The 25746-nt window shown below is 42.0% G+C and overlaps 1 protein-coding gene across 4 annotated transcripts in view; it reads left to right on the forward strand.

Moving 5' to 3' along the window:
• Nucleotides 1-25746, forward strand: part of SLIT3 (slit guidance ligand 3) — a 526251-nt gene that overhangs the window by 440416 nt on the left and 60089 nt on the right. For all 4 annotated transcript variants that reach the window (XM_030229266.2, XM_050979618.1, XM_050979619.1 and 1 more), the window contains 3 exons: nucleotides 2595-2666; nucleotides 7116-7279; nucleotides 12329-12453. In XM_030229266.2, the coding sequence (XP_030085126.1) occupies nucleotides 2595-2666; nucleotides 7116-7279; nucleotides 12329-12453 (361 nt within the window). The remainder of the gene's footprint in view (nucleotides 1-2594; nucleotides 2667-7115; nucleotides 7280-12328; nucleotides 12454-25746) is intronic.

A 25746-nucleotide genomic window follows, 5' to 3' on the forward strand; every position in this document is an offset into this window, starting at 1 on the left:
GGGAAAAAGGGATAAAATGACCTACTGAATATTCTGTTAACAGATACTGCAGTTTTACTGAAAACTGATGGATATTTCCTGCAGCTCAAAGCTTAGACAAACACTTACATGCATGATGATAAAGCTGTCACCAGTAATCTTTGGGCACAAAGTTTTTGCAATACACTTTCACTGCTGGGTGCTGCACTGATTTGACCTAACAGAAGCATCTGGCTGGTTTTTATGGGGTTTTGGGGTTTTTTTTTTGGTGTTTTGTTTTTGTTTTTTGGGTTTTTTTGTTTTTTTTCTTTCATCAGAGAATGATTCCTTGTACTTTGCAGTCCATCTGTAAAAGCTCTGCTGTTGTGAGCAGTGGCACTGTGGCTTTCCCTGACACCTGAGCTGTGCTGGCTCCTGCAGGCTTTGGCACCCCTGGGGGCTCCCTCTGGGTGTTTGCCCCTGATGGGATGTGGCTCTGAGAGCTCAGATTTCTCTCTTCCCAAAAGCACATCCCCTTGTGTCTGCAGGAGCCCAGAGCTGGGGACCCTGGGCTGGCAGGCAGGACGTGGGAAGGGTCCACAAAAGAAAAACAAGCAGGAAACCCCAGGCCAAAAGGATATGTAGAATTAATTCCCTTCCCTGAAGACAAAGGAATAAGTTAGTGAGATTCTGTGTTGAAGGAAGTTTTGATTTCAAGGATTCTCAAGTGTTCTGTTACTGTGTCCTCCTGAGGAGATCCACATCACCCTAAATCCAAAGCCTGGATCCAAAGCCCTGCTGTTTGCTGGAGTTCAGACAAGAGGATCCCTACAAGTTGTGCTTTTGAGGGAGAATGCACACAGCAGTGTGTGCTTTAACTGTCCTAATGTGAAAGGATTTATTTGACCATTTGCTTATGAGGAGATTTGGTAGAAAAATGTGTTCCTGATGTTGATCCAAGAGGAAAGATTTTGTTGCACCGCTGAATTCTCTTGCCACTATTTATTATTGTGAATTTTAAGGGGGGTTTAGCATTTGTCATTTCATTTTAGTTGCAGGAGTGATGATGTTGCTGACATGATTTTTTCATTAAAATGCAGGCACTTGCATCCATGAAACACCTCAGTGTTTGGGACTTGTAATGAAGCAAATCCTTCTAGGGTTTTTACTTGATGGGTTTAACTTCTTACAGATAAATGGCTGTGTCATTCTACAGCTTCTCTTGGATGTTTCCAATATACCTAGAAGAGAAAATGTACCCCTTCACAGGATAAATGGGACTGATACAACCTGAAGATTAATATGTCTGTTTACAGAGAGTTGTCTTGCAGTTTAAAAGATCAGCAATAAGCTCATTATGAGCAGCTGCCTATTTAAATGTGTTCATTTCATGGACCATTTTGATGACAAATGGTTGACTAGGTCTCCTCACACCCCCAAAATACTCCTTGTTCAATAGCTGTGGGTCTGTCTCACTCAGTTGGTCATTCTGTACAGAATTAGTGAGTGTGTTTTATCTGGAGTTACTGTGTGGGAGCTCAAATCCTTCCTGTTCCTGTGCAGATTAATTTCTTGGAGATCCACCCTTATATATGGCAAGTTATTATGAAAAGTCAAAACCAAGGGAGGCTTAAAGGAAGTTTTCAGAATCAGGATGTTGGAAGGGCATCGTGGACATCCTGGTGCAGCTGAAAGGGCTGTTAGGGAAGAAAGGTTGCAAAAAACAGATTTTTTTTCTTTTCACTTAGGGCAGTTGTCTGTTTCCATGGGTTGAGATTTGGATTGTTTTAAAAGCAGTGTTTCAACAGTAGGTACACTCACAGAAATAAAAACTGTGATTGCTGTGTCAGCAAATCTCCAGGTAAGTTAGAAAATAAATGACTCAAGAGCAAGAGCTGCTCCAAACCACACAGCAGCATTCTGTTTTCCACCCTCCTCTGCCATGTGTGGAGCACTGACAGGAATTCCCATTTATCCTTCTCTTTGTAACCCGTGCACAAATGTATTTCTCAGAAAATAGATAAAGTGGGTGCTTAAATTGTCCTGGAAACAGTGGAGAATCCTTTTACTCCTTTCAGGAGTCCTGAAAATGATGCTAAAAAATGCTAGTTTCTTTGCACAGGGTGAATAATGTCCTAAAACTGATCTCAGTGCTTTCCTTGGTAGCACAGAGAGCTGTTTTTTACTGTAAGAATGGGAAAGTGTGGCTGTATTTACCCTCAGGGACCCTTGCTCTCTCTCCTAGGATGTCTCTGAAGTCAATACTTAATTTAACTTCCACAATTCTTATTTCCCCTGCTCTGTTTTTGCTGTGCTCCTGGCTAATGGGATTCTGTAAGAGAACTCAGCTCTGGATGTGAGGGTCCCCTTGTCAGCAGTACACTTTTAATGGCATAAATGTTCTGTCACCTTTTTAATTTACAGCAGCACTCACCAACAGTTCTGATTGCATCATTGTGTTGAATGCCAACACCTCGAGGCAGAAGTGATAAAGCATGGAAGTTCCTGAGTTGTGAAACTCTCAGAAACTCTCAAGGAATCAAAATTAAATACCTTCTTTAAGCATCCATTCCTTTAGTTGCAGGGGGACAGACAAATTCTGTGGTTTGATACCTTCCTGCTTCTCCCCCTTCTAGGACCCTCCATGGAAATGACATTTCCAGTGTTCCTGAGGGATCTTTCAATGACCTGGTGTCCCTGTCCCATCTGTAAGTACTTCTGCCTGGCTGAGTCTCTTGGATTGATGGTTTCAGATTTGTAAAGCAGCACATTTTGGTAGGATTGTATAGCTTTTTTTTGTTTCCCTGCTCACTTTTCATAATGTGCTCTGGATATTCATAGTGCATCTGTTCAAAGGAAATAAAAATTTCTAGGACCTGTTGTTATTAGTTATGAAAATATTTTCTTAAGGAAAACCAAATGAGCAAGTGTGACAGTTTTCTCTGCTGTGGACTTTGTGTTTAAGGTTTTCTTTCAGCATTGTCAATGTGAAATGCAGAGCATATTATGGTTTAAGAGTGAGGCAGGAAACCTCCCACAAAGAGCAAATATTAAGCAAATGTGAATTCTTTGCTTAATAAGTGTCATATGTTTTGCATGCTGGAATGTTGTCAGTATCTGGACTTGTTGATGAATCACTACTACAGACATATATATTTAATCACATGGAAATTGGTCATTTCACAGCATTAATGCTTCATTCCATAGTTTGCAGAAAGTATTAGGCATTTCAGCTTTTTGAGGAAATTACTGTTACACTGGTAGAGGGCCAGGAGACTTTCAAATGCAGTTCAGTTGATGAAAGAACAGACAAAGAGCTGCAATGGCTCCAAACTAAACTTGAGTGACCAGAAAATGCTTTTTCACTGAGATAGTGTGTGATACTTCACACTATTAGATAATTGATGTAGGAAAAGCAATTTTGTACAGCAGCTTTCTTGATCACTGCCCTCAGTTAATCAGAGGGCTGAGCATGTGTTGGTCCCTCTGTGAAGTGAGTGGTTTCACAGGCTGATGCAGATGTTTTCTGCCCTGATGCTGATGTACACACAAGCAGATATGAATGCATTTAAAATATGTATAGATCTATTTATTTTCTCTTTTTAACCTTTAACATGCCCTCCAGAACACTTCCCTGAACACCAGATTCAGGTTGTATTGAAGTATTTTCTGGGTAGCAGATACATCCCTGGCAGCTTTCTGTCTGTGGTCCTCTATGGAGAGTAAAAAATAAAAATATCTGATTGGTAAGGACAGAAATCACGAGAGCAGCTTGAGCAGAGAAATAATCTCTGTTTCCAGCTTACACCTTCGTATCATTGGTTTTGCACATTTGTTTTTCCTGTTCCCAGTTTAGTTAAGTCTTTTTGTGTGTTTGGGATTGAAAGTCTGGCTGAGCTGAAGCCCTGTGCCTGCTTTTGGGAGTGCAGGGACACCTTCCATACTGGGAATCTGGCTGCTGGGGGTATTTTCAGAACTCCAGGAATAAACATAGCATGTTCCATTTGTTTGAATTTCCCTCGGGGTTTCCATTAAATGAAGTGGAGATCCAATTTTCCTGGGTAAACTGTTCACCTTGGGGAGTGATAAAATCCCCTTTGGCCCAATACAAGCTCTGCACTCTTTCTGTTTAGATGTATGTGCTGCCAGAAATGTAAAATACACAAAGCCCAAATGAACAGTAATAAATAGGATCCATAAAATAAATAAGACCTGTCTGGGGTGTAATTTGCACAGTTGAGCAGTTGAATTTTACAGTGCAATTGTGCTCTCCAGTTTCTTAAAGAGGATCCTGAAACTTTTAGCAACCACAATGAATTTTTTCTTCACATGCCCAAAAAAGATGTGCTTACTCAAAACCAAGTCATAGATAATTGAAAATAAATACATTTTGAGCCCCTCCTGATACACAGATCTTCAAGAAGAAAGCATGCACTTGGGGTCAGTTTGAAAATCATGCAAGGACTTGCTACCCATCAAACTCTTAAGGCAGGGGAGAGCAAAGATTTGTCCTAACTGTGCAAAGTGTGTGGCTGAGGGTGGCATTGGGGTTGTGGCAGGGGAGAGCTGAGTACCAGGGTGTGGAAAGGATGCTCAGCCCAAGCCCCCTGTGGCAGGACAAGGGGGACATCAAACTGGCTTTTAGAATTGCAGAGAGAGATTTGTATAGCACAGACAAAGCTATGGATTTTAGTCTTTTGCAATGGTTTTGAGTTGGTCTGTAACTGGAAGAACAAAAGTGAAATCCAGATGATCCAGTCACTTTCTCCATAGCTGTTTAAAGCCTACAGGAACATTTTCACCAAATTTTCTTTATGTCATGAACATCATCTCACTGTAATGGAAATATCATAACAAACTATGCAGCTTTACTCACTGAATTTGGATGTAGGTTTCTATGGGCTGTACACTGCTTTTGTTTACTCTTTATTACTTTATTTAGCTGAATCACACAATTGTCTGTTTAAGCCATGACTCTACTGACATTTTTAATCCAGGGCAATGATAAGAATGCTACAGCAGTGCTGCAGGATTGTGTATAATATTACTTTAAAAGAGCCCAAAATCTGCTGGGATGGAGCTGGCACCTTCCCAGTTAGGTCAGGCCCTGCAGTTGCTGTCCCCACCACTCACTGACTCAGTTCCCCTGGCACTGCCCACCCAAACTGACCCCGTGGCACTCCAGGGATTCCACAAACCCTCAGGAATGGATAATGTGGAGTACAGCAGGTATTCCCAACATATTTCCATAAACAGCTCGGATTTCTAATCCATCTGAATTATCTTCTCTTTACTCAAAATTTTATTAATTGCCTATAAAAATAAGTAGCCCCCTCCTCTTTTTTTCAACATTGTCATGGATAGAGTTATTTTAATAGACTTTATTCAGAGTTGCCCCTAAACAAAATAAGTGTCTGAACAGAAATATCTGCCCAGCATTTTGAAAATGCTTCTGGTGGTATTTCCTTACAGCAGAAGATATTTTTACCTTCTTGAAATATTTTGCTATAATAGGCAAAGAAATTGAGAAAGTATGTTGGACCTCATGAATGAAAATACAAGAATTATCTCCTGTTCCTAGAAATAAATTTTTAAAAATAAAAAAAAAAATAAAACCACCACCCAAGCCAAACCAATCCAAACCAAAAAAACAAAAGGCAGAAACCCCCAAACAAAGCCCAAACCACAAACAGAAGTGTGGAAGGATACATTTCTGAAGTTGTCAACAATGTTATTAGTAATCATTTTTAGTGACTGTAGAGCAGCTTTATTTCTAATGTCATTTATAAATATTAATTAACACGGTAACCAGCTTTCCACTGTGCTCCCACTCACATTTTATATATGGCAGTTTCTCAACACTAAAAATTTCTCAGCTTTCACTGCTGCATTTGGTTTGACCTTGGACAACTGAGCCAGTTGATCACAGTTCCAGGGTCAAAAAGTCAACCCAGTAGTTTTTTTCCATTGTAAGCAATGGATTTACAGGAGGAGTGGATGGGTATTTTTTAATGCTGAGCTGCAGTACACATTTAATTTTGATGAATGAGCTCCAGACAGGGTTTGAACCCATGAACTCTCATTATGAATCTGTCTAGGGCACAGTGGGTTCATTAGTCACTCCAATAGAAATGTATCAACAAATTTACTGAGGTTTCTATCTTAATATCCTGCCTGATATGTTTTTATTTGAAAGAAGCTTGAGTTTACAGTACCATCTTTAAAATAGTTTATATCATATGCAGAAATTTCAAAGTCTAAAATCCTGTTTGAATCATTGGTTTCTTTAGTACCTCTTCCTTGTGCTATTCTTTATTTAGTTTATTTTCCTTTCATGTCAATTCAGGTGTTGGACAGCTGAAGTCTTACATTGACTTTGAGCAAAATAAATAAAGACTTTCAACATGCATCTCTCCACATTTTAAACAATTAGTTGGCTTCAAACTGATTTTTCTGAAATGTGAACTTTGTTTGTAATTGACTGATTGCCTAAAAAGACACTTTCTTTAAGAGAAAGAGAAGTACAAATTAGTCAAGGTAGCACCTAAATTTAAGGTAAAAAGGTTGATTTTCTTTTGGATAGATCTCCACCAATAAAGGAAAAAAAATCTGAGAATTATAATTTCACTATATAAATGCATCTTCTACAACTATTTGACCTAACTCAAATGATGGATCAAGCAGCAAATGTGCTTTCAAAGTCATAAATAAACTTAGCAGACACTGGGTTGCAGTTTGGAAAATGGAGGCATCTTCTGCATATGTGTTTCATCTGGTGAGGAGTCATTATTGTGAGTCATCAGATCCAAACTAAATTACTCAATTCAGGGTTAGAATATGCTCAGGAAGGACAGAGAATTAAAGGGAATCAATATGATGAATTTGATGAAAGCAATATGTCTGGTGACATTGCTCAAGCACAATAGTTTGGAAAAGGGATTTCTTCTTAGGTGTTTATATAATTTCCCTAACCAATGATGGGAAGAAAGGAGAAGAGGGGGAGATGAATCTAAAATCCTTTCCGAATACTCAACAGATCTTTGCCTCATTGGGAAACAATAACGTAGAATGTAGAATAAAGCGTGCCTGGGTGAGATCAGAGCTGTTTGCTGTCTTTGCCTGCCCAATAACCTGTGCTAATTGTTGTGCACCCCGAGGGCTCTGGGCACCAACCCCCTGCACTGCGACTGCCACCTGCGCTGGCTCTCCGAGTGGGTCAAGGCGGGCTACAAGGAGCCGGGGATCGCGCGCTGCCGCGGCCCAGAGGCCATGGTGGACAGGCTGCTGCTCACCACACCCACACACCACTTCCAGTGCAAAGGTAGGAGCCTGGCACCCTCTGCCCCCAGGGGCTCCCCACTGGCCTTTGCTCTTGCACCCTTGGTGTTGAGCATTGGAGGGGAGTTGGGGTTGGGGTTTGTTTCCCGGAACGTCGTGCTCCTTCCCAGTTGTGTCTGGGGTTTCTGTGCCTGAAATGGCTCCTGAGGTGCTGGAAAGTCTTTTTCTCCCAGCCCCACGAACAAAGAAGTAGAGATTTGTCAGTTCTGCTTTTCAAGGTTGTTTATTTTCTAATATCTCTCACATTCTGTCTCTGACCTGCTGAGATGTGTCCAGCAGGTCGGGTTGTGGCACAGTCCCTGCCCTTAGGGCGGTGTTGGCTTTTTATACTAAAAACTACGTGCACTTTATTTACAATAATTTCCCAATACCTGTCACCTATATTAGACTTTCTGTCTCTACTCTAAACCAATCCAGAAGTGCCACCATCACAGCAGAAGATGGAGGACAAGAAGAAGAAGAAGGACAGGACATGCTCAGATTCCTCCATCTTGCTTCTTGAACCCCCATTCTAAACCCCCAAAATTCTACTTTTCCACCCTGTGACAAATTCACTGTCATTCTGTTCAAACCCTTGTGCCCTGTAACTCCTCACACAAAGCTGGCAATTGTTTCCATGGGCTAAAATCCAAGGCACAGGTGGTTTTGACTCTGTGCCAAGGTCCCTGAGCCCCCTGCCAGGGTCTGGAGTCCTCCAGGGCAGCCAGAGGAATGTGCTGGGTTCCAACAGTTGTGTTTTCTTGTGTTCTTCCCCAAAGTAGCAGTTAGCTGCTCCACTAGGGAGAGGGGAGGCACTCCACTCTCCACTGAGGCAGGAGAAGGAGGGAGCTCAGAGCAGTGAGTGTTCCTGGTGCTCACCCCAGATTATGTAATGGCACGTTAGCATGTAGGGTGTTGTTAGAACTTAGTGGAACAAATAATTTGTTTTGGCCTGTGACTTACCCCCAAAATAATTGAGAAAATAAGAGATATTATAAAAACATAGACCACTGTAGTTATTATATACGTTTGCTTGAAAACTGAGAAACGGAGAATTCGTAAAGAAAATATTTACCAAAATGTCCATTTTCATCTGCAGATCTGCAAACTGTTCCCATCAGTGGCGATTCAGAAACTGCAGATTACAGAAAACATGTCATGCCTGAATTCAGTGTGCATTCATTCAGGAGAGGGTTGAGGGGCAGCTCTGAACAATTTGGGGTGCTCAGTGACAGGAGTGTACTGCTTTAGAGAGCACTCAGATTATCCACTTTTTTGTGCATTGAATAAGTAGCTCATTAGTGAGTGGTGGAGATTAAGACATATCTGTATGTTCTCATAAAAAAAAGAGTTTCAGAGTTTTTCTTTGCTTACCAGCAAGTACTTGAAGATGGAGCTATATTTATAGTGGAAAAGATGGATCAGTAGCCTCTCTCAGAAATGGAAATGAGGGCATAAAGCCTGATTTTATGTCTCTCAGGGTGCCATGCCCATTTACAGCACTCCTTGGCAGGGTGATTTTATAGGTGCTGGAATTAAACTGCTGAACAAACAAACGGTGGTGTTGGGGTGAGTTTAAAACACAGGTTCCCAAGGCTGAGTGGAATTTTATGTCCTTTCAAATATATCTTTAATAACTGTAACCTTATAATTTAATTACTTTGAAATGTCAGTCTCCAAACTATCAGAACTCTGACCATAATTATCAAACCAGAGACTTTACAATAGTCTCTCAAATGTGAAGTACAAATACAAGAAGTACTAAAAATACCAAATAATGCACTTGCTCCCATGAAGTGAACCAAAGAAAATAATTGATTTTGTATATTACACAGGATCTGAAAATTAAACCAGAAAGAGACTGGATGTCTTCTTCATTCTGAAGTGTGATATATCAAGAGTTTTGCTCATTTTCTCTCTGAACTAAACAAGCAACTCTTGAGCAAGAGATCAGTACATCTGTGATCCAGGATATTAGATGTAGTTGTATGCTTTCTATGTAAATATTAGATTGGTCCACTTGAAGCTTTGTGTTCTTTCTACTATCCCAAAAGTCCCCATAGATTGCTTTATCTGAACAGAAAAGGAGAAAATAATGTGTTGATTTGGAGCTGGTGTTTGCACAGGCAGAAACAGGTGATGGTCTGGAGAAGTGGCAGTAAAGTTCAAGAAGCTCTAGGCCCTGGACAAATTCACCTTTGCTCATGAAAATACAAGTATTTTGAAAACCAGGGCATGGTTTGTCATGCAGCCTGTTCCCATTCAGGGAGTGCTGAGCCCTGACCCCCAAAGCCCTGGGTCCCAGCACCAAGAGTTGGCCCGGGCTGGGCTGGGCGCCTTGAGCTGCTGTGTGACAGTCGTGCTCAGATGGCCTCTGTGACCTCCAGCAACTTTTACATCAGTAAATAATGTAAAAACTAGTTTAACTTACTCTTGTTCAAAATATGTTTTCAGCCTGTGCCTGAGCAGGAGGTTATGTCTCAGCAGAGCCAAGGAAATAAAAGTGTGTTATGTGCAAGTCATGCAAACTCAGCTCTGCTTTTTATTAACTTGCCCTCCCAGCTATGCAGTAGAGGAAAGGAATGTGCTGGGCTGAGGGCATTCTGCTGTATGGATTTATAAATCAAATCCACAAGGGCAAAGTAATGAACTACTTCACTGCTAGGAACTAACAGTGCTCTTATTAGCTCCTACATTGATTAGCTTTGATCTATGCCGGAGAAATAAATGGAAAATGTACACATATTATGAAATAAATAGTAGAACAAACTCTGGCTTACTGACCTCTAAATCTAAAAGAGCAGCACTGCTGCCTGTCTCATGAGCTCTCAGAGGAGCCACCTTTGTTTATTCTTGTTATATTTTACCATGAAGACAAATGTAACTCAGGTATGTCACGTTCCAGCCCCTGTCAGTGCCAGGAATTCAGGTGTGATTTCCTTTTCCAAGGTAAAAACATGTCTGGCTTTGTGTTTAGACATAAACACAAAGATGAAATAAGATGACACCAATCCTTCATTTAATTTCTGGGATTTTTTTCTTGCTGTGTATTTCTGCCTCACTGCTGCCTGTGCACTCCCAGTCAGTCCCTGATGGCTCCACCACCACTGCAGGACCAGGACACACCCAGTGCTGTCACCTGAGACCCTTCAGTGCCCACTTCTGCCATGCTCTTACCCATGCTGGTGCTCTGCAAGCATTCAAAGTGAACAGTGGGGGTTTAGAACTCATGCAGGACAATTCAAAGCAAATCCCTGGGTGGAAGGGAGTTTTTCATCCCTAGTTCTGGTAACTCTGGAGCTCCACCTTCTCTTGAACATCAAGTTTAAGCTTCTTGTCTTCACTTTCAGGATGTTTCACAATTTAGTCCTTCTTACCATTTATCATGCAGTAGCAGAAGCTCTATGTCCACTTTTGATTAGAACAGGACCAATTTCTAATGATTTCAAAAGGCATTTCATTGAAAATGAAATAAAATTATTGTAAGGTCTTTACTGCCTGATACAATTTAAGCCACTTCAAAGTGCTAGGTTTTATTTTTTTACATATAAAAGCCAATGACTTAATACTTACTAGTATTTGAAATGCAGCCATTTAAAAAATCACCATGTTTTAACTGTGAGTATAACTGTGCATATAACTTTGAATGTAACTGCCTAAATTAGCTTTCTGTAAAATCTCAACCATAAAATATAGATTGATTTGGGACCCCAAATGTAATTAGTGTTGTTTTAGCCTGTCTTTGTTTTCCTGCTCACCTTCAAACTTCTCTACTTCTCTGGAAGATTTCTGCTACAAATATGAGGATTTTTAGATGGTTTAAATATGGTCATGTTATTTACTTGCATACATTTGCATCTTTGCATATTTGCCTTTATTGCATAGGTCAGTGCTGATCCTTCTTCTGGGCAGAAAGGGAAGAAAATAAGTTTCAAACTCTGTTCAAATTAAGGATGGTAGAGCACTTTGCACCTAAATATTCCCATAAGCCTCTAACTAAATCTGTCTTGTACATGGTTTTTATTTATGTTGTTGCATCTGCACTTTCATTCTTGTTATCAGCCATGGAAATGTCAGGATACAGTTCCCTGGGGTTGCTGTTGCAGGATTTCCAGAACTGAGAACAGGAAAAATTGCTGAAAGCCATATAGATATATAACCCTCTCCCTGGAGGTTCCCAACATGCTTTTTTCAGAGCATATGTTTGCATCTTCAGGAGAATATGAGCATCATTGAGACTTGCCTAGCACTTGATTTAAGTACTTAAAGCCTCTCTGATCCCTGGGAATCCCATGGTGTGGTGCAGTGCACCTGCAGCATCTGCATTTGTGCCAGAGCTTGGGGGAAGATGTTGGTGTGTGCATGGGAGGTGTTAATTCTGCAATCCTGCTCTCTGCTAACATGGTGGAGCCCAGGACATTCCTCTGGCTGCCCTGGAGGACTCCAGACCCTGGCAGAGGGCTCAGAGACCTTGGCACAGAGGCAAAAACACCTGTGCCTTTGATTTTAACCTGTGGAAACAATTACCAACTTTGTGTGAAGGTTTACAAGCCACAAGAATTTGAGTAGAATGACAGTGAATTTGTCACAGGGTGAAAAAGTAGAATTTTGGAGGTTTAGAATGGGGGTTCAAGAGGCAAGATGGAGGAATCTGAGCATGTCCTGTCCTTCTTCTTCTTCTTCTTCTTGTCCTCCATCTTCTGCTGTGATGGTGGCACTTCTGGATTGGTTTAGAGTAGAGACAGACTGTCTGACCTAGGTGATAGGTACTGGGAAATTATTGTAAATAAAGTACATGTAGTTTTTAGTATAAATAGATAACACCACCCCAAGGGTGTTCGGTGTGCCTCAACCCAGCAGAGATCAGACAGATCTCAGCAGGTCAGACAGAAAATGTATTAGATAAGAGCAAATAAACAACCTTGAGAACCAGAGCCGAGGAATTCTGCCTTCTTCTTTGGTCTCAGGGTTGGAAAAAAGAGATTTTCTGACACCTGGGGCTCACCTCAACTCCAGAGACCCCGTCAGTGACACTCTGTGTTTGCCTCTGCAGAGCCAGTGGATCTCAGTGTTGTGTCCAAGTGCAACCCCTGCCTCTCCAGCCCCTGCAAGAACAACGGGACGTGCAGCAGTGACCCCGTGGAGCTCTACCAGTGCACCTGCCCTTTTGGGTTCAAGGTATGGCTCCAGTGAGGGGCAAGGAGCTGTTCCCCATCACTTGTGGTTCTTCAGTGGTTGTGCTGTGAGAAGTTAATTGTACAAGCACTGGGCTGCAAGGTTCCTTGCTCAAGCAGGTTGTGTGTGACTTTTCAGCTGTGCCTTGCCACAAATTTCACCCTGTGCAGTTGGAAGGCTTTGCTTTGTGCTGTGACTGCACAGATCATCCTGAGAAGCTTGCTCTGGTTGCCCCAGTTTTGAGCAGGGTGGTTGGGCTGTACAATCTCCAGAGGTCCCTTCCAGCCATGGGCATTCTCTGATTCTGGGAGGTAAATATCCATATAAAATGCCAAGTTGGTTTTATCCTCCTTTTCATTTCTTGCTTTCTGCCAGCAACCAGATCACCATTTCACAGGCTCCCAGCCAAAGGGAAGGCAGCTCAGGTGACAGTTCAGGGCCAGGTTGGTCCATGGTGACAGAATGTTGACACCTGCTAGTTTATACCCACCTGCCAGAGACTGATGAGCAGAAGGGTGATCCCTGATCAGACACTACCCCTAAATCAGTCTCTGAATTCAGAGCACTGCTGTCCACAGAGGGATCTGCAAATATAAATCCTGTGGGTTCCAGTCATTGTGGGCTTCGTGACAACACAGTGGGAAATGGGGTCACTGAGTAAAGCACTTTCTTCAGCAGTGCTGGATAACTCCCCTTGTCCATCCTGCACTGTGAGAGCTTCAGAACACCAGGGCACTGTCCCAGAGCTGATGTAGCTGGAAATCCAGCTCAGGAGTCAGTAGCTGAAGGATTAAGTAGAAGTAATAAATGAGGCATATGATCTGTTCACAGCCTGGGGGGTTTCAGGTGCTATGGCCAGCATAGGCTGCATCCTGCAGATTGGGATTTTATTATTGGCCTCTTTGGATACTTCTTACAGTCCTGGTCAGTTGAAACAGATGCTCATAAAACACCAAGTAATAAGAATTATAGGGGAAAAAAGGAGGGTAAAACCAGATATTCATGTGGGAAGTAAGCACAGGTATCTGTGTGTTACATTTCAGGTTGGATTTAGGAATTAATTGGTTCTGATGATGTCACCATTTCCCTTCTCTGTTTTCCTGGGATGCCTCCCAGAGTAATTGACAGAAACGTTGGGAAAGGGAAAATATAAAGCTTATTTCTTCTATTTCACCCCAGTGCCCCTACTCAAGAATAATAACAGTTCTCCTAAATAATTGAGAGAGGCATTGGAAATCTCCTGTCATTAGAAATCTTTCTACCCAGTGGCATATCAGAAACTTTTCTAGGATTTAAAAGACTTTGTCAAAAATCTGTTTACCTGAAACTACTTGATAACAATCTCTTTATCTCCTCAGATTAATAAGAAAATGGTCATTTTAATTTCATTTTTAACATAAATTATGTAGAATTCTTCAGATGGGAACTAGAACAGTAAATTATTTCAGAGCTAGCAGGCAAACACATAAATCTTTGCTCTGTAAGACATGGATCATGGAGCAGGTATCCAGGTTATTCTAAGTAAAAATGTGTTATGAGCATATCTTCTCTTTTTGGCCCTCAGATTTTTGTTTGCTGGTTGATCTTTTGGTTTTTTACATTTTCCCTTAATCACTAGGATAGATTAGATAGAAAGTTACTGGTATAGATGCATTTATATTGCTAAAAGACATGCTTATGAAGGGAGGATTTGTTAAAAAGACAAATCCAGACTAACCCTCCAGTTTATCAGCACATTGTAGTGAGCACGAAACCCCAGGATGCATCGTTTTCCTTGGAGGGGTTTTGGTAAACACTTGATGTGACTCAGTTTAAACATCTCACAGAGCTCCTCCCTCCTCTCTCACACACGTTCTCAGGTGACATCAGTGTGAGAATGCAAAACCCAAAACCACTGCGAGCTTGTAAGCACCAAGCTGCCAGCCAAGCGTGGCAAAGAGCAAACAGACCAGGCATGGCACTTGGAGCAGGGTTTAAAAATACTGGCTAACAGTTCAGGGAGAATTCATGGAAATTGAATAAGCAAAAAAAAAAGAACTGTGTGTCTTTACCACAGGTTTTTGAATAAAAATGAAATATGACAGGTCCAAATGCAAACCATATGAAAGGAGCACTCTATCTACCATGCAGTTCTCCACCAGAGATTCATGCTAATTCAATAACAATACCTTGCTTCCTTCTCACCAGCCAGCACCAAACAGCTCCATCCATCTGGAAGCTATTTCCCAGACCTTGATAAATTGCCCTAAATCTGCCCTCTCAGCATTTGTTTTTCCTTGTTTGATGTAGATTTTAAAAAAATCCTGTGTGGAAGAGTGCATCAATAAAGTGAAAAACCCACCCTTTTTCCAAATTTGAGCTGACGGCTTCGTAATGTTCCCTGCGAAGGGGCAGGCGTTACAAGAGGCTTTCTGGGGTTCCTGTGCTCATGGCAGCCTTCAGAAAAACACAGGGCACAAAGGCACCTCAGTTAGCAGCTGCCAGAGTGGTGCCTGATGGATCAGCACACTCTCCCGGTTATCTGCACTCTCCAAAGCTCGTGGTCTGGTTTTTGCTGTCACACTGGTGATGATTCCATCTCTCACTTTCCGTGCTCACAGAGATGTTTTGCCTATGGAATGTACACTTTGTGGGGCTTTTAGCAATTTCAGTGGTGCCCCTGATGGTTGGGTCAGCTCAAAGGGAGATAAGTCAAGGACCACCTGAGCTGCGAGGCTGGAGGGGCCCAGGGGTGTTGGATGGGGACAGAAACAGAGATTGCTCACTCAGGAACGGGCAAGGCTGGGCTGATAATGATCTTTGCTGCTGCTCTTTGCTTAAAATGGGTGATGAAAGTGCTTGTTTGAGATAAACCATGGCTGACACAGTGCTGTTGTGGCTGTACTTTGGGGAGGAAGCCCCAAGGAATGGGGTATGGCACCTCCAGCATCTGGCAGGAGCTCCAGGGTGCCACCAGTGCTGGCAGGAGCTGGCTCTCCATGTTATCAAACTCATGTTTTCATATTAAACACAGGCAGAGGGGTCATTTTCCAGTGGGTTGTTGGTTTTTTTTTCTCTTCTCCACAGCATTCTTTGAATGATGATTTAAATAATATGTGTGGTTTAGATTGTAAAGTCTGATTGTGAGTAGAGAGATGGAGCTTTCTCCTGCTGGAAATGCTGCTGGCCACCTGCAAAAGGCAGAGAGTGTGAGTGCAGCTGGGGCTGGGAAATAGATAACAGGAACCTGCCAGTTCATTGATTCTGTGGAGTGTGTGGCTTGTAAGTATTCCCACTGGCATTGCAAAACTGAGTCCATGGGTGTTGGAATTCAAGAGATTAATCAAGCTTGCAATCAATAAGCCATTGGAAAAAAATTCACTTGAATAACTGTAGCAAAAACTAAGGTGAGTGAAACCAACACTCTGTGTATTTCATCATTGCTTTATTCTGAATATGCCCTTTTGGGGTTTTTTGGCTGATTTTTGTCTTTTATAGTTACTTTTTCTTCAAATTGAGGTAGCAACAAATAAAGAATAATTTGCTTGCTTTCAAATAGAATTACTTGTAGAACTGGGGAAATAGTCTAAAATACATTTTTGTTTTGCCTGAAATGAAAGAACATTGCCAAGCCAGAACAGGAAATGCAGTGCCTGCCTAGGAATGTCCAGTGGTAGGTCAGGTAAAGGAGCCAGAATGCTGGAATGCAGATGTTTGTCACCTCTGGGCTCTGCTGTCACTGAGAGCTGTCTGAAATGGAAAGTGAAGATGGGTAGAATTGGCACAGCTCCCATCCCACACTCCAGGCACCAGATGCTGATGCATGTCTGTGGCAGAGTTGCTCTAAATTTCACCCAAATCTGTTTACCTCCCCGTTGAGTTCAGCCATGTCCTGGCTTTTCTTGCAGACCTGTGGTGTCTTGAGGGCTCAAGCAATTCCACCAATCATCCAGAATGACAGATACAATTGGAAAAATCCTGGGTAAAGCTCTTGGGCTTTGGACAGACAGCATTCTTTGCAGCCAGACTCTTGTGGTGGGAGGCATTACAGTGAAGCCAGAATGATATTTAGTGAGGAAGCTGGCTCCAAATTTCTGCTAGGAATTTGGCTCTTCCCCTTCCCCACCCCCCATGCCTGGTTTTTGTCCCTGGAAACGAGTTTAGAAGTGGAGGGTGCCCGAGCAGGATGTCTCTGGGAAATGGGGGATTCACACAAATCCTGTGTTGTGCACTGGTTAAAATTCTGTGCCAGCACTTGAGGGGCTCAGTGGAGCAGAGCAGGAGCTGTGGCTGCTGAGCACGAGGCTGACAGGAGGTGTTCTCAGCACTGTGCCCATGTCACAGGTGCTGCCCTGGCTGTACCCCTGGCCCCTGGCGTGCACTGGCCCTGCTGTGCTTGGAGCAGGGGAAGGTTCCTGTGGATTTATTTCAATAAATTTGCACTTTTATGAATTTCAGTAAATTTGCACTTCACCACGGCGAGGTTCTGCAGCCTTGCACCAGTGATCTGTGAGAGCCCTGCAGCAGGGCCAGCCTGGGGAGGATTCAGCACAGGGCTCAGCCTGGCTGGGGGGGTGTTTGCTCACCAGGGGCCAGACACACACTGCTCCAACAGGGCACTTTCTCAGTGAGGCTGGCTTGGGTGGGGTTGAGTGGCTGTAGCCCAATGTAGAGCGTGGCTCTTGCTGTGTGAGTCCATGCCTGGTTTGTCAGGCTGATCCTGTGTGCAGGTGTAGCTCTGTGCTTTGTTTCCTTGGCTCTGCTAGCACACGGGGGTCCCCGTTATTGAGGGAAATTTAGGACTCCTGCAGAACTGACTGATATGATTAAGCAGAACTGTTCCATGTTTACATTACACACATATTTATAGATTCCACAAACTCCTAATACACACTTCTTGATTGGTGCCTTTGTCTTGTTCACTCATTCTCTGCCTGCATTTCTCAGAGTAATGATTGGTTACAGCCCAGGTGTTTCACAGTCCTCTGTTCTCCAGTTCTTGCAGTCTTGGTATTCAGTTTCTCAGCCTCTTCTTTCTTAATTTAGCACAATTTATCTCTCAATAATCTTGATGAATTCTTGAGGCTTTGCTAGCAAACTTAGAAGCAGGCTGGCTGGTGCACACTGTGGCCTGACCCTTGTAAAGACATTGCAACACCCCATGTGCATCCCTCAGCACACAAATAAATCCCCAAGCTGGAGCTGCCAAGGGAGAAGGAATTGGAAGGGACTCTCAGCAGCCTGGCCTGATCCACAGGAGCCAGGAGAGCAAACTCCTCTCTCTGCCTCCACGTGTTGCTCTGCCCTGGCCTCCCTTCTCTCCCAGGGTCAGGGGACAGCCACTGGAATGTCAGCTCAATGCCAAGATTTTGTGTAGGAAAAATCAGTGCAGCAAAATGCTGTTGGTGTGAGGTGGTTCTGCCTTGAACTTTCATTGTAATAAATTCTCCTGGAGCGTGTGTTTATGTGATCTGGGGTGTTTTATTTTGGCCTGATTGTTTTAGCCATACTGAAAATGCCTATTAGTGAATGTCCAAGAAGCATTTTCCACTCATAGTAAAATAAAAGAGAAAGCCTTTAGGGATGAGAGGTAATGGGTGGCCACATAAAATGAGTAGATCTGTATTTGTGTGTGGATGTTTAGGGCAAACACCAGTGTAAGCAGTAAATGATTATAATTTCATATTAAGCTCCTAGGGCAGAAAAAAATTTGCAGGAATCACAATATTTTCTTCCATGTGCTTATTCTGTAAAATTTACCAGGGAGCAGTCAGACTTGTGTTACCTGCTTTTTGCCCTTTCTGTTGCAGTAGGTGTAAGGAAAACAGAGATTTACATGTAGAAGAGCATGAAATGAAAGGCTTAGGGAGGGATTACTGCCCCAGTTGCTGGCTGAAGGCAGGAGCACACCCACCACAGGCCCTGTAAAACCCACTCATGTGGTGTGGCAGGCCCTAATGAGGACTCCTAGCAATAAAGCCAGTTCTGAAGAAGTATTTTGATTTTTGTTGGGCCAGCAAGAAAGCAGATGTTGAGCAGCTTCAGGCGTTCCCTGTGTTTGAGCAGTTCAGGGGTGGGGAGCTGCACCCACAGGTGGGCACTGACACATTCATTCTTTTGTCAGTGTAGATTATTCCCCCTCTCTGTGGTTTTACTACTGTTTTCCTGGTCTAGTTCTAAGTGAGTGACCAGACTTCCAATCTTTCTTTTCCCAGGGGAAAGGAGAAATTTTCATTGGCATTTATTCTGAATTTCTGAGGCTCTTGTTCTTACATTTGCCTGGTCCTGTTACACTAAATACAAATTTTTCTCCCTTTGTGGTTTTTCTGCCTTTCAGGTGATTGCTGGTTCCTATAACTCTGCTTAATCAAGTTCTGTTTAACCAGATCTTAATTTTCTGCATCCCACCATCTCTGCATGATTGAAGCAGTTGACGTAGTTGGCCACAGCTGAAAATCCTTATTGTAAATTTCCTTGTGATTTTCTGTCATCTGTTATCCTTGAGGCTTTCTTGGCTCTGAGTGCAGTCCATGAGATGGCTTTTGGGTTTCTTTTGTTGTCCAAGAACATGAGGTTCTTGGAGGTTGATTGCCTTATTTTCTCCTTTCCTTTGGAGATGATGGAATTGATGAAGTTGCTATAAGCAGGCTAAGATGAAAGAAGAGTCAAGCCCCTCCTGTTAATAGAAATCATCTAATTCTAGACTTGTTTGGGAATTGGATTGGGATTGGATTAGTGTTTAGGGTAAATGCATAAACACTGCAGGTAAGGTTGTCCCAAGGCTCTCTGACCCCCATGGTCCCTGGGGTCCCCTCATCCTGCTGAGAGCCTCTGAAATAAATCCTGTGCTCTTGCCTCACACAGGGGCATGCTTCACTTGTTCAGAAGTCTGCAAAATTCACGTGCACGTTTGGTTCTGAAATCACTGCTGCCAGCCTGGGTTACCTGCCAGTCCAGCCCACTATCAGATGGATTTCACAAAGGATTGCTGGTGTCTCTGAGCTGGGAATCCTTGCAGGGGAAGCTTTGCAGATCTTCCACAAGCAGAACAGATTACACTGACATTTCTGCTGAAGTGGTGTGTGTGTTTCAGTGGGAGACCTTTCATCAGCAGAGAGCTGTTGCAAACCAAATGCCTGAATCCTTAACAAACAGGGATGTGCCAGCAGAAGGCTCTTCCAAGGGACTGAGACTCTTCCAGCATCCTCAGCTCTATTTATTTCAGAAACCCAGTGAGCTTTTTGGAGAGGTTTTTTAATCACATAATCTCTGCCTCCTGTTAGGCTTCACTGGGTTTCTGTTTGTAGTGTGTGCTCCTCTCCAGGCTGTTCAGTAGCTTAAGCATTAGGCACAGTTAATCTAAAATACAACAATGATATGTTATTTCTATTTCCTAAATCATACTGATAGTATTTTTGTTATCTATACAAATTCCCAGTCTTTATAACTTTCTCTACAGAGTTCACATTGAAAAAAGAAGCACTGGCTTTGGATAGCCTGAAAGGGAAAGTTTTATTGTCACTGAAAAATGTACTTTAAAATAAATAGGCACTTAAGCATTTTGAAGGTACTAAGAACACTGTACTCATTCCTGAATACTAGTTTAATCAGAGACTACATAGGAAATGTTCAGTGTTGGATTTACATCAAATATATTGGGTTGTATTTTATGTATAGAGTCAACCCTCAGCAAAATTAACTATTTTCAGTGTTCCTAATTTTCTTCTGCATCTCCCAAAATGTTCACACAGTGGTCTGGATCTGTCAGTTGTAACCCTGGAAGCTCTAGAGCACCTGTCCCATCCAGTTTGGCACCTCTGGACTCATTTCAGAACTGTGCTGTGTGAATTGACTGGTGATGGATTAATGACATATCTCCTGTCATTGATGAAAAGCCTAAAAGAACATTGAAACCCAGAGTGCTCGTGGAAGGAGAGGTTTGCAAGGGCAATCAGGATTTGCATGGTAATTAATATAATTACAAAATAAACCTCAAATGTCCACAGAGAATTAAATTCCGTACTCAGAGGAAAAGAACCAGAGTTTTTAAAAAATAATAGGATGAATCCTTGCACTTTGACTTTGACAGGCATATTCTTGATTACTAGCTGGAGAGGTAATGGAAGGTGTATTATACCCTGGAGGGTCATAAATCTTTCTGACTGAAATAAAATGAGGCTTAAGAGAGCACAGTTTGCCTAATTTCCTATAAATTGACAATTGTGATTTATTAACAAGGACAAGGAAGTCACTAAGAAGTGCTGCTGCCATGGCCAGTTATTGTTTAATCAGATGCCAGATGAAGCTAGACTGGCATAGGACATAACTATATGGTGGGTTTTAAACATATCTCTGTTTTTACTTGTGATAGTAACACAGACAAAGTTTGCAGAGGGTGCTAAATCAACTGAATGTTGGGAGGGGCAGCACAAGAACAATATCAGGGTCTCTTCTTTTCATAACCTGCTTTCTGTGCCTTTTAGCAAATAGTATTTGTCATGTTTATGAGCAGCAGGCAACTCTGTTGTAGTATGGATGTGTCAGTGTAAGTACACCTGAATAAACAGAGATGCTGAACTGAAAAAATAATTCAGATTGTTCTAGGGAAATTCGGATTTGTATTAAAAAACTTTCATTCCAAATGAGAGGTGGATGAAATAAATTGTTTTTTCATGTTCAATTAATTGGTTTCTAAACAGCAGTCCTCAGGAGGTACATTTGGATTGGGATGGGTGACTGAAGAGAAAGAATTAATTCATTAATTCATCCCCAGTCTGAGTGGGGATTTGTCCCTGAGGTGTGGGTCTCTGTAGGAAGGTCTGTGCTCAGAAGGAGGAGTCACAAGATTTCTGTGAACAACAGATGATCAAAATCTCTCAACTTCCACCTGGCAATCTGAAAGCAGTCTGATCCAAAATTGCTGTGATATTTTCTGTGCCTTGCCAAATAATTTGTGTGTATGCCTGAGCAGATGGATCTAACGTAGGCCCTGCCAGCTCTTCTGCTTGTTTGACCTTGCCAATGAGCACCAGATCCATCTTTTCCAGACTGAGGCTTAGCCACTCTGTCCATGGCCAGAAAGAACACAAACAAGGAAAAGAGTATCACCTGGTTCTGCTGTGTGTGGATAGCAGGGTGTCTGCAGGAATCTCAATATCAGTTTCAAATGATATTTGAAACTCGCTGGTAAAATAACACTCCTTCCCAGTGCTGTGCTGTTTAGCCTTTTCTTTAATAGAATTTAAGTCCATTTTACATTAGGAAGTTAGTTCCATTCTTCACACAGTTTACAACATCTCTCATTATTTGGTAGCATTCCTTTCCCCAGGCTGTGTTTGCAGGGATCCATCAAGTCCCTCATGCTGCAGTGAGCACCACATGCCCTGCTTGCATCCAGAACTGCTGTCAGCCTTGCAGTACATGCAAAACTTCTTTTTATGATCCCATTATAGCAAATACTGGGTTTCCCTGCCTTGAAAGGCTCTGAAATATACAACCATGGATAGAACTTGAGAGAATTTTTCCTACCAAACTTGTAACTCAGTGTGTTGGCTGTGGGGCTGAATATATGGTATCCTGTTTCCTTGGTCAATTATGCAAAATTCTTCTTGTTTCTTCTTTGTATTTATGGCTGCTGAATGTGTTTATTACAGGGAAAACTGCTGAATGCCTCATTCTTTTTTCCCAGCCTAATTTTCTAGTGGAATGGAAGTTTATGTGATAAAACATCACATTCCCTTCATGCCCTGGAAAATTTCAAATTACCCTCCAATTTCTGACTATTTTTGGCAGAGGGATAAAGGTTTCAAGTGGTGAAAGAAGTCACTGGTAAAAATGCTCTTAGGTCAAAATTAGCATCAGTTTATGCCTTACTAGATAGCTGCATGGAAAACCTTTGATCAAAGTTCTCACTTCACTAAGCATGAAGGAAGTAAAACTCAAAGGAAAAAGCTGCATTCAGAAGTTCAGACTGAATTCTCTTTCTGTGCTGGGTGTCTGTGTCTTCTACTGCTTCTGGATTTTCCTCCTCTCCTTACCTCTTGTCCAATCCCATCTCATTTATTTCATACAAAGCATCAGGCAATCACTGTTGCACAGCACATTTAGCCCTGCCCTCTGCTCTTGGATCCTTGCAGGTCTGAATTTAAGGGCAGGTCCCACTGGCACATCCAGGTGTAGCAACACTCAAGTGTGTGCATCAACCTAGATCAGAATAATTCAGGAAATGATAAAATCCTTGCCACGCTGTGGGAGCAGAGCACAGCCCAACAAAGTGGCTGCAAGTGTCCATTTATTCTCCATTTCCCAGGATTAGGAGCTCAGAAAGTTAGAGCTGGCAGATACTTGTAGGCTGGAATAACATTCCTGGGTGTCTCATGGAACAGAGTGTTCTTCTCAGTTATCTTCCTGTGCATTTTCCTTCCAGCCTGTCATGAAGTGGAAAATTTACTGAGCCTTTTCCTTTAATGTAATGGTTTCTTATTAACTTCTGACCAGGAAACCCATAAGACAAGTGTTTAAATGTTTGTGAGACTGAGAGTTGGATGTGGATGCATTACTCCCACAATTAGGAATGTAAAGGACAGAGTGTGCAATACAGTGTCTTTGTAGATGTAATTTTGTCTGTTTTCCCTAAAAGCTTTAGCTGTATTTAGACCTTGATAATTAAGTTGTTTATGAAAATTTCCTGGTTCTTAATTTAAAGTCTCTATCAACTATATTTGTCTTCATTTAGTATTTTTGCTAAACACATGAATGCTACCATCTGTTCCCCACATATACCATCTAACTAAAATTTATTATGAGCACATTGTATGTTGTTAACAAGTCGAATAAACTTTGGTATTTCTGTTGTGGAGCTCATTTTTCCAGCATGCTGTGAAACACTGTAGTCATTGAACAGGGCTGTAATTAGCTGCAAAGAGGTCTCCCTGTTCACAAACCAGTGAGGCTGGATGGATTCCTGCCTGTCTGCAGGTGTCTCCCTGGCTGCCTGGGTCATGTTTCTCCTGCAGTCAGCAGTGATGGTTTTATACACCAGGAGGTTTCCACCTTCTGCCTGTGCTGTGGTGGTGTTTCCACCCCTTATCTGTGCCCTGCTGTTGATAAAACAGGAGAAGGATCACATTGGGATGGACAGAGTTCAAATCTCTGCCACGTGGGTGTGAATGAAACTCTCAGTCTACACAGACAATGCTGATTCTTGAAAATTAATTGAAAAAATTATTGCAGTGGTTGAAACAGTGTCAAGGCAAATGAGTGCTTTTTTTACTGTGTTACCCCTTGTTCTTCCTGCTGAGGGTTCTTATTAGGTTTTGCTACTTGTTATTGGGTGTTTTATTGATCATGCTATAATGTTCCCAGTATTGGATCCTTGTAAAAGCTGGAATTTGGCACAGCGGTGCTGAGGAACAGCTTGTAGATACAGCAATGCCCCGAATGGGTAATTTAAAAAAAAAAAAAAAAAAAAAGATTCTTTCTAGTTCTGTTCTCATTCACTGAAACTTGGAGCTGGAGCAGCCCAGATTAAGTCTGGACCAACCAGCTGAGATACTTCAGGTTTAAAAGGACAGCTGGACTCTGAGATATGTTTTCTAATAAGTTGCAGAAATTTCCTGTTTCAATGGCTAAACCTTTCTACTCCTACAGAAAATTTGAGAAAATATATAAAAGTGTTTTGGATCTGATGCCTTCCTATCAGACTAGACAAAAATTTATTGTATCCGAAAAAAGCTCTAGAAGTAAAATATTGCACACAGAGGGACCTTCATCCTCTTTCTGTGAATTGCTGAGACAGTCCTATCTTCTTGCCTGTCCTTGAAACAAGTCTGCACCTCTGTTTCTGTTTCAGACCTCATTAAAAGGCTCTTTAGTCTTGAAGCAAATAGACAATATTCTCCTTTGTAACAATAGTTATTTCCAGGCAATATAACTCAAGGAGTATTTCCCAACTCACAGATAAATTAATTTTAGTGATGCTTGACAGCAATTCCATTTTTCCAGTAAGAAGTCTTACAGTAAATTGAGACTGGAGAATTGCGTTATTCATTTGAAAGATGTTTCTAGAATGTCTTTAGGCTCTTCTGGGTAGTGACAGTCTCATACAGAAATGAAATGGCCTTGCTTTGCTGTAGATTTATTAGCACCACTATTTTCTGCAGCTTCTCTCCTCTCAGAGTTCCTTGTTTTCCAAAGTCTTCCTTGTTGGAGAAGTTGTGCTTGTTTTGTGGGCTTGCAATGTGCTATTGATAAAGTCAGCTCTGAGAAGATAATCCTCAGAGAAGGATTAAATGTCGTTTGCACATTTATTACAATGAGTAAACTGAGTCAGAGAGACTCTAATTTTCTTACAGCCACATAGCAACCCATTGTTGCAATTTCCTGGTTCAGCAGCACATTCTGATGGGTTTCCATGCTGCCTGAGGCTCAAGAAGCCAATAATTCAGCCATGTTCAGTACAGAAATGAGAGCAGAATTTGTCATGCAAAACTTCCTGTGCCAGTGCAAGAGACTGAAGGAGCCTTGCTCTCATTTTAACATTTATCTTTATTAAATTTTTACAAGAACATTCAAATTAATCTGAGTAATTATAGTGGAAGTGATGGGCCTGTTTTACACGGTGTTAACTGTGTCAAAAACCTTCAGAAAAACAGATGCTTTGCTGCTTTCTCCGCTTGGCTGCCAAGGATTTAATATTTTAATGATACAGGGGTGAAGAGTTTGCATGAAATAGAAGTAGCTGATGTTGGTGAAGTACCTCTGTAACAATCAGTTCTCCAGGGACACAGGAAAAGTATAAAAACCAACAGCTTCCAGCTTCACTACAAGAAGGTGGTGAACTGTCACCATGATATTTTCTGAAAAATCCCTTTGCCAGGATTTCTTCTCCTGGGAAGCTGAGAAGCCTCAGAAAAGAATGAAAACAATAATTGCTTGGGAATGGGGTCTGGAAATTGTTTACCAACAGGTGCATCTTTGATTGGTTCCAGTAAATTGTTTTTAATTAATGACCAATCACCATCAGCTGTGTTGGACTCTGAGGAGTCAGTCATGGGTTTTTATTATTCTTCTTCAGCCTTCTGAAGTCTCCTTTTTCTTTATCGTAGTTTTAGTATGGCATTTCTTTTAATATCATATAATCTCATAAAATAATAAATCAGCCTTCTGAGAACTTGGAGTCAGACTCTCATCTTTTACCTCATCCTGGGGGCCTCACAGCACCCCAGTGAGCAGCCAGGACTCAGGGCACAGATGGAGGAGGGCTGGGCAGTGCTGGAGCGGATCAGTGTCACCGTGCGCCGTTCGCACCCGCAGAGC

This window comes from Serinus canaria, chromosome 13 (genome assembly GCF_022539315.1).
Source record: "Serinus canaria isolate serCan28SL12 chromosome 13, serCan2020, whole genome shotgun sequence".
Classification (NCBI taxonomy): Eukaryota; Metazoa; Chordata; class Aves; order Passeriformes; family Fringillidae; genus Serinus; species Serinus canaria.